Raw genomic sequence first — 10114 nt, 5'->3', positions numbered from 1 at the left:
TGTATGTACCATAGTTTGGTTATCCAATATTCTGTTGATGGGCACTTAGGTTGTTTCCCTCTCTTTGCTATTGTGAATAGTGCTGTGATGAACATGAGTGTGCATATCTCTGTTCATGTCTTGGCTCTCACTTCTTTAGGATATATACCTAGAAGATCAATAAATAACTGGACAAAGTGCAGGTCCAGTGCAAAGACAAAAAATGTCCAATGTATTTCCATTCAGATCTTACCCTAAACCAAGAACTACCCCTGGTCTAGGTGGAAGATTGCCAGCAAGGTAACCAGGGAAAGTGGTTGAGAGCATGACTGCAGACAGAACCCCTGGTTTCAGTGCTAGCCCTGCAACTTATGAGCTCTGTAGATCATAGGCAAGTTGTTATTGTTAGGTGCCATCAAGTCAGCGCAGACTCATGGCAACCCTCTGTATAACAGAATGAAATGTTGCTTGGTCCTGCACCATCTTCATGATCATTGTTATGTTTGAGTCCATTTTTGAAGTTATTTTGTCAATACATCTTGTTGAGGGTTTCCTTCATTTTTTTTTGCTCTCTACTTTATGATGTCCTTTCCTAGTGGTTGGTATTTGCTGATGATGAGTCCAAAGTAAATGAGCTGGAGTCTTGTCATCCTTGCTTCTTAGGAACATTCTGATTGTATTTCCTCTAAGACTGATTTGTTTGTTCTTTTGGCATTCTGGAATATATTTGATATTCTTCACCAACACAACAGTTCAACACATCAATTCTAAGCCCTTCTTTTTAATTATTCAATTTTCACATGCATATAATGTGATTGAAAAACTAAGGCTTGGGTCAGACTCATCCTAGTTGTCAAGGTGACATCTTGGCTTTACAAAATTTAAATAAATCTTTTGCAGGAGATTTTCCCAATGCAATACATTGTAACATTTCTTGACTGTTGCTTCCAGACATTGAGAATTGATCCAAATAGAATGAAATCTTTGACAATTTCAATTTCTTCCCATTTTTCATGATGCTGATTATTGGTCCAGATGTGAGGATGTTTGTTTTCTTTTTATTCTGGTGTAATCCATACTGAAGGGCTGTAGTCTTTGACCTTTATCAGTAAGTGCTCCAAGTTTTCTTCATTTTTGGCAAGCAAGGCTATATCATCTGGCAATTTACTTAACCTCAATTTCCCCATGTATAAAATAAGAATACAACAAACTTGCCTCATATTGTTCTTGTCAGTATTACATGTATTAATATATATGTACCTCATATTTGAAGCACTTGAAACAATGTCTTGAACAGAGTAAGGGCTAGATAAGTGTCAGCTCTTGTCTTTTACAGTCTGGGGCCAGTTAGGTCAAGTGAACTTTAAAGTATATTGAAGGCAAAATAGATTGGATCTGTGAGGGCATATAGAAATGGTGTGACGTAATTCCCAGCATTGAAGTCTTTCCCTTGGTTTCTGAGAAAGGCTGGTATCTGTCAAATAAAACTTAATAGACTTCTCTAAATTCCTTTATGCATAAAAAGCATCCTCATAGCAACACTCATCTGCCTAATGTTGGTGAACGGCCTTGATAAACTTCCTATCCCTGCACAGTAGAAAGCATTTTGTTGACTAATAATTTCATACTATAAACTAGAAGAACATTGTCAACTGTTCTCAGTTTTTAAAAGCCCACATACTGTGTCAGAAGCCTATTTATAAATGACTAGCACCTCCTAGCTGCTGCTATTGTGGTATAAATTACTGAGAAGGATAGTACTGGCTCCTCTCCCATGTAATTTGTATGAAATTGCTGCTCAGCATGATAGTGTCTTCAGTACCATTAGATTAGGATGACAAGATAGAACAGACTGAAAAAAAAAAAAAAAAAAAGCTGGTAATGTAACCAAGGAAAATCTCTTACAGCCTGGCAAATAACTCTGATTTGTCAGCCAAAAGAATAATGCCAGGATGTTGAGTGTGAAATTAACCCAGCTCCCAAGCTATTCAGGGCTTTGTAAGCAGCAGTAGTCTGGGTTACTCATGTTTTAAACCCAAGCTGCCTCCTTTTACATGAAATCTGAAAATGTATTTCATGTAATTATTCAGGATGGTATTAGGTGGACATGACCACATGTTCCTTTATTATTGCCTTGACAATTTGCTAGATTTCTCAATTGGAATCACTACAAAAGTAAAGGGTTTCTGTCTCCTACCTCTTGCATACCCATAGTCTTCTTGCACCAATGATTTTAAATAATAATAAACTATTGTTGTAGTTGTATGCTGTTAAGTTAATTCTGACACCTAGTGATTCTGAACCATCCCCAGAGGCTTTCCTAGGCTGTAATTTTTACAGGAGCAGATTGTCAGGGCTTTCCTCCTGCAGAGTCCCTTGGTGGGTTCAATTTGCCAACATTTTAGTTAGCAGCCAGACACTTAGCCACTGCACCACCTGGGCTCCTACTATTACTGCCGTTTAGATTTGTTCTTAAGTCATGTCAGTATCAAGACACAATGTTACAGATTTTACAACCTCTTTTGCCTTATTTAATTAGAAAAGGAACAACTACACCATATGACTGGGTGACACAGTTAAGCATTTGACTACTATTTTAGCTTCAGACCCACCTAGAAGCTCCCCAGGAGAAAGGCCTGGAGATCTGCTTCTGAGAAAGCACAGCCTTGAAAAGCCCATGGAACAGTTCTACTCTGCACTCATGGGTTTGCCTTGAGTCAAAATTGATTCCATGGCAACTAACTTCAACAACATGAGTGACATTGAGCCCATATTGCACCATAGTCTTCTGGTTTTCTCTCTTATACCTCAGAGCATGCCAGGCCCACATCTTCTCCAGACATTTGTCCTACCTCTTCCCCTCCCTCATTCTGAATCCTACCTATCTTCAGAGCAGAGCTCAATCCTCACTACCTCCACAAAAATGTCTCCAATCCCCTTAATAATAAAAGGAATAATAATAATAATAAAATGAATCTTTTCCCTCTTCTAAACTTGACCCACACTTCCTCTCTGTAATGCTATGGCTTTACTGATTTCTATCTATGGATTCTCTCCTACTGTCTGAAGCCCATGTCCTCTTAACTCGATGAGGGCAAGGACCCTAGAGCATAGTAAAACCACACCAGTTGCTGTTGAGTCAATTCCAACTCATGGAGACCCCATAAGTGCAGAATAGAACTGTACTGCACAGAGTTTGTGACCTTTTAGAAGCACATTGCCAGGGCTTTCTTCTGAGATGCCTCTGGGTGGGTTCAAACCACCAACATTTTGGTTAGTAGTTAAGTGCTTATAGTAGGAGTTCATTAAATATTTGTCAGATAAATGAGTATCTGCTCCCTAGAGTCAAGTCAATTAGCCTAAGTAAGAGCATTAAGCCTTATTGTGGGCTATGCATGTATTTTGTTTGGTCCAGGAATGTTTTAGAAATCACTTTATTATAAACTTTATACTTTTAAATTGAATTTTTATAACTTCCTATGAAAATTGACATTCAGTTTTTCTTGGAAGATAAAAATATCTGACCATATGTGGCTGCCATGCCATATAGCAACAGCTGACTAGAGCAGAGTAGCTTAGTAGCTGCTGCTGCCTTTAAATAGGTCAGATACTCTCTGTTTTTCCAGTCTCTACCAACCAGATGGCTGGCGGTTCAAACCCACCAGCCACTCGTCGGAAGGAAGGTTGGGCAATCCTACTTTCGTAGTGATACTGCCTCGGAAACCCAAGGAGGGGTCGCTATGAGTTGGGTTTGACTCGACCGCACATAACAACAACAACAACAACAACCACTTTGTGGTATTACCTAGCTTAATGTACTTGTTTACATTATCTGCATAGTTCTTAGATGCATCTGAGTTGGCCATTCCTGAACTGAAGGTTTTAAACAGGCACTATGGTACTTACAGAGTTAATAGTGAGTCATCCAATGAACGTGGCTACCCAGGAACTCTTAGAGAAGGTGATCCTCATTATTTGCAGATTTCATATTTGTGAACTTGCTTACTCAATAAAATGTATTTATAATCACATTAATCATTACGACACAGTCATTCACAGACATGTACAGAGTGGCTGAAAATTTGTTACCCAATGCACATGTTCCCAGCTGAAGTAGAACAATTTGATGTTCTGCTTTCTTGTTTCAGCTTTTATACAGTAAACAAGTATCCTCTTTGTGGTCTCTTTAGTGCCACATTGTTTGTGCTTTTTGCTGATTATTTCACAGTTTAAATGGCCCCCAAACATAATGCTGAAATGCTATATTATGTTCCTGTGGTAGTTAAGGTTGTGTAACAACTTGGCTGGGCCTGGATGAGTGGCTGGGCAGCTGGTGGTAGTTATTTGCCATGAGACTGGCAGTCAACTCCATGGTGGCATCTATCACAAGCAGCTGAGTAGCTGCTTTAGGGATACTTTTGGAATGGTCTCTAACTGATGGCACACTTGAATACTGCATGTAGCTGGGTCGTTGTTCAGCAGGTAGCCATGGTCTACCAACCTTGGAATTTTCAATGGACTTGAATTAATGGCCTGCCGTGTGGGGTAATATTGGGACTGTGCCTTTTTACTTGTCAATTTTGGGCTTGTCAGTCAGCAGCCAATAGCTGTCTGCGTGAAGAAAAGCCTGTAGCTTTCAGTGGACTGGGAGCAGGAGGCAAAGCTGAAGCCCAAAGCTGGGGGGCTTTTACCCAGTCCCTAGAGCCTGGCACTTTGAAATCAGACTTAATGCCTCCAAACTGTAAGAGAATAAACTCCTGTTTGTTCAAACCATCACATTTGTGGTATATTCCTATCAGATCAGCACTAGGTAACCAGAACAATTCCTAAGAGCAAGAAGGCAGTGATGTGCCTTACAGAGACACTACCTGTATTAAATGACCTTTGTTCAGGCATGAGCTATAGTACTGTTGGCCATGAGTTCAATATTAATGAATCAACAATATATATTAAATGTCTTTAAACAGAAACACACATAAAACAACATTATGTATTGATCAGTTGATGAAAATATTGTGACCAGAAGCTCACAACTTAACCTTGTATTTCCTGTAGGAGGAAATGTTCAGTATTTGCTAATTCAGTGCTTTCAGTGACTTTATAGAACATAACTACTGCAAATAATGAGAACAGCTATAATTTGTCTCCATTATTCTAATTTCTCTCCTCTTTTCTTCCTTCCTTCCTTCATCATATTTTCCTTCATCTTCCTTTCTCTGCTCTCTCCCCTGCTTAATTCTCCTTCTCTTACCTATTTTTTCCTTCACTCCCTTTCCTTTCCACTTTTCTTTACACCTATATAAGGATGTTGTTGTTGTTGTTGTTATGTGCCGTCGAGTCGGCCCCGACTCATAGCGACCCCTCCTTGGGTTTCCGAGGCAGTATCACTACGGAAGTAGGATTGCCCAACCTTCCTTCCAAGGAGTGGCTGGTGGGTTTGAACCGCCAGCCGTCTGGTTAGCAGGCAAGTGTCTTAGCCACTATGCTACCAGAGCTCCCTATATAAGGATAGTCAGAAGAAAATAAACTCACCAGACCTTTGGTGCTGCTAACTGTATCCCATCCATTATACTGGGTCTTACTATTCCCAGAGTAGAGTGTTTCTAAAAACTCCTAGAACCACAGGTTGATGTGGTCAGGAGAGAAAAGAAAAGAAGAGAGTAGAGTTATACAACCTTTTTCAAATACAGATGAACTATCCTCAAGAACTTTTACAATAGATGGTACTTTGATATACATAGGCTCAAAATTTGGTGTCTTGAAACAGTTTTTGAAATATGCCATCTCTATGTATTTGCTATTCCTATGCCACTGAAAGATATTCTGGCTGTCTGCACAGTAACTGATTTTAGGTGGGAAGGATTTTGGGAGCTTTTATCAGAACTATGTTTCTGAGAAAATACCTTTATCCTGAAAAACAAACCCACAGTTCTGCAGTATGAAAGCCAAGTGCCCAAATGTGGCTGGCACCTGACTCAGTCTCTAGAGGGTGAAATGTATGATGAGAGATGGAAAGAAAAAGTGAGTTTTCTGGCTGTGGTAGTCACTTCCAAGGTTTACTCTTCATAAATCCTGATTTGTTATGCCAACTATCAGTATATTTGAATATGTGCTGAAGTAATATATCTGGAGTATTCAAAATACTTATCAGAAAAAGGAATGGTAATTAATTTAGCTTCAAAAGGAAAACAAAAATTGGTGATGTTATAAGCATTCAAATTTGAATAAAGAAACATATATTAACAATGATTTACCATCCACGGTGGCTAAATTGAAATTCATAGATAGTCTTCAAGGGTTATTTGGCCATATATGTCAATATCCTTTTATCAAAGCAGGTAACATAGGCTCTTGGGTATACTACTTCTAGGTGATCACAACTCTCTAAATCTATTCATAATATATGATTGGTCACATTTTACATGACTCTAAGAAGTCTGTACTACTCCTTTGATATGGCTTGTAGCCCACTAGCCTGTGAACTCTCCAAGGCAAAGATCATGGCTTACTCATCTTTAACTCTTACCACCTGCTTCTGCCTGGTGCCAGTCATGGAATCACACATGAAGCAAGTGCTAAACAAATACAGAATCAACTAATAGAAGAAAGATTTGATTTTACTTCCTTTGTCTTAGTCAAAGGCATGAAAAAGCAAAACTAGAGGATTAAGACTACCAGCCAACTGTCTGATCAGTTGCTTTGATTATCATCAAAACCAAACCAAACTCATTGCCATCAAGTCAATTCCAACTCATAGCAACTCCAATTAGGTTTCCAAGGATGTAAGTCTTTAGAGAAACAGACTGCCTTATTCTTTGTTCTGTGGAGTGGCAGACCACCAACTTTTTGGTTAGCAGGCAAGTGCCTTAACCACTACATCACCAGAGCTCCTTAATCTCCTGTTGGGTGCATTTAAATTATTTGTAATGATTTTGCAGTCATTTTTCTAATAATGAATTCTTCTGGGACTTCATTTGGATTTTTTAAACTATTCTAGGGCAATGCAATTGGTCTTCATGGGCTTGGTCTTCTTTACTTTTATGGAAAAGGAGTTCCTGTGGTAAGCTAAATAATTTCATTATCTTTTCAACATATTTCTAATAATTGAAAGGATAAAATTTGTTGTCACTCATTAATTCAAAGGGATTATTTTCTATTACCTAGTTTGCAAGACTAGATAAAACAATCAAGTGAAATATGTGCCAAATATATGAAAAAACAAACTTGTGACAAGAATAACAACCTTAATAATATCTTGGAATCATAGATTCTATGTGACCTTAGAGTTCATCTAACCCCTGAGGATTTTATTTATAGAGAAATTTGTCCTCTCAGTTTTGCTTCTGTCTTTTGAGTGGCCTTCTCCAGTATCTAACAAAATCTACTCTCCATTTAGAAAAAGACATAACTTACAATGAAAATGAGGTAACTGCTTCCTAAGAGATTCTGATATAAGGGTGAAATAAAATATATAATACTTCTAATTCCAACTTTATTAGCCTAAATCACATAGGACATTGTACTCTTTAAAAAAATATGTGGAAGACAATTGTTATCACGGAGTTATACATATAACTTTGAGTAATAAAGTGTAATTATCTTGCAGAATTATGCTGAAGCACTTAAATATTTTCGGAAAGCTGCAGACAAAGGATGGCCCAATGCACAGTTTCAGTTAGGTTTCATGTACTACTGTAAGTGCTACAAATATGACTGCTTTATTTAGAATGACAAATGCATTGTTAAGTCTGCTACTTTTATAACAACAGTAAAAGGGCTGGTGTGAGTCTTTCAGATGGAACATTCAGACAGCAATTTGGGGAGGAATTTAAAGTCTGAAAGGGACAAATTGGGGGAGGGGGCAGGGAGGCACAGGGCCTGAAAACTCACTTTTGAAAATACTAAGTTTAAATTGCCTTTCTGATATCCAAACACATATACATACATACATAAAGCAAGTAATGCACTCAGAAGTCAAACTTGGAAAGATTTGGGAGGCATCAGCATACAGATGTTAGTTAAAGATATAAGAGTAGTTCAGCATGCAAAGGGAAAAGATAGTTTGAGAAGGAATCTGGTGAATTTCAGAGCTGTGTTGGAAGATGGGCAGAGGAGGGACAGTAACCAAGAAGGCTGATTAAAGCATGATCAGAGGAATGGGAAAAAAGAGTAAACTTAAGGAAATCAAGAGTACAAGTTTCAAGAAAGAATAATGAATGAGCACACATGTGCAACGAGGTGAGAAGTCTGGTTATAAATAAATTAAGAAAGGGCTGAGTGTCCATGGGATTTGGCAATATGGAAGATGTTGATGAGGTGTTTGGACTGTTTGCGATGGAAGCTATATGTCAGTGGGTTGCAATGTGAATGGAAGATGAGAAAGTAGATGAATAAAAAATATTCATGCAAGAAGTGTGCCTTAACTGGTACGCCATGTGATCCTCAGCCTATATGACTGAGACCAGAAGAACTAGATGGTGCCTGGCTACCACTCTCAACTACTCGGAGGGGGATCTATGTAGGAGATCCTGCATAGAGTGGAAGAACAATGTAGAACAAAACTCAAAATCATGAAAGAAAAAAAAAAAAGGACCAGGTTTGCTGGTGTGAAGGAGGCTGGTGGAACCCCTGAGACTATGGCCCCTAGCTGCCCTTCAGGTCTGGAGTTGAACCCACTCCTGTGACTTCCAGCCAAACAAAAGACAGGCATATGAGTTGAATATTTATATTAGGTAGATACACTCTTTGGAGAGATCAATCATGGGAGAATCAATCAACATAATTTACAGTGAAAATGAGGTGGCTATAGGGAGGAAGTGGGAGGAGAGCTATTGCATTGTGGGAGATTACAGTCAATATCATGAGACAAAGTGTATGTGAACTACTGTATAGAAGATGAATTTGCTCTGTAAACTCATCCAAATCACAATAAATTTTTTTAAAAAATAAAAAAATTGTGCCTTGAAGAGGAGAGAACTGGAATGGTAGCTTGAGGAATGAAAAACAAGAAAGTTTTTTTTTTTTTTTGGTATCCTCTGCAACTAGTACAACCTAGACAAACAGGTGTGGAAACACATCAGCCAAGGTCTTTTTATATACAAGCAAATATAAGTACATTATTTGCCTCCTTTTTTCACACAAAAATAAGTATACTATATATTTGCTCTGGTAGTGTAGTGCCTAAGGCACTTGACTGCTAACCAGAAGGCTGGTAGTTCAAACCCACCAGCCACTCCTTGGAAGGAAGGTTAGGCAATCAACTTCTGTAGTGATACTGCCTTGGAAACCCAAGGAGGGGTCACTATGAGTCAGGTCCAACTCAACAGCATATAACATAAACAACATACATATTAGAGGTAGTCCCCGACTTACAATGCATTGGTTATGACAAACCACACTTAAGACAGTCTTTTCTTTTTTGTACATCTTATTATTAGTAATATGTATATGTATGTATATGTATATTATAAGATTTTTGAAAGTTTATATGTAATGTTTCCAACTGCCAAAGACAAACTAAGATAGGATTTTTAAGAAGAGTAATAATGAAAGTCAATAATAATGAAAACTAAAAAAAATGAGATATTAGAATACTTCAGGATAGTATTATTGTTATTATTATTATTATTATTATTATTATATAGGGGACTACATATATTCTGATTTTGCTTTATAACGATACGTCTTGGAGATCTCCCACATCAGGACATAAAGAAGTCCCTTGCTCTTTTAAAAAAAAGTTAATAAATAAAAATACCATTTACAATAGTAATGGTATTGTTCTCCTACGTTCTTTTTCAGAGTTCTGTTTGTTAGTGTAAAGGAATCCAACTGATTTTTGTATGTTGATCTTGTACCTTGCCACTTTGCTGAAATTTTCAATTTTTAAGTTTAGTAATTTTCTTGCTGAGTTTTTGGAATTTACTATGTATAGGATCTTATCATCTGAAAATAGAGATAGTTTTACTTCTTTTTTGCCAATTTAAATAACTTTTATTTCCCTTTCTTTCCTTATTGCTCTGGCTAAGGACTTCCAATACATATTGAGTTGTTGTTGTTGTTGTTATGTGCCGTCGAGTCGGCCCCGACTCATAGCGACCCCTCCTTGGGTTTCCGAGGCAGTATCACTACGGAA

The 10114-nt window shown here is 37.9% G+C and overlaps 1 protein-coding gene across 1 annotated transcript in view; it reads left to right on the top strand.

Annotated features, from left to right (window-relative positions):
* The window catches only part of SEL1L2 (SEL1L2 adaptor subunit of ERAD E3 ligase), a 186409-nt gene that overhangs the window by 134141 nt on the left and 42154 nt on the right, over nt 1-10114 (top strand). The window contains exons 11-12 of the mRNA XM_042781728.1: nt 6977-7039; nt 7586-7673. Coding sequence (XP_042637662.1) covers nt 6977-7039; nt 7586-7673 — 151 coding nt within the window. The remainder of the gene's footprint in view (nt 1-6976; nt 7040-7585; nt 7674-10114) is intronic.

This window comes from Orycteropus afer, unplaced genomic scaffold, assembly GCF_000298275.1.
Source record: "Orycteropus afer afer isolate SDZICR_OR568_19922 unplaced genomic scaffold, OryAfe1.0 scaffold00158, whole genome shotgun sequence".
In the NCBI taxonomy this organism is placed as follows: domain Eukaryota; kingdom Metazoa; phylum Chordata; class Mammalia; order Tubulidentata; family Orycteropodidae; genus Orycteropus; species Orycteropus afer.
This window is presented reverse-complemented; position numbering and strand designations above follow the sequence as displayed.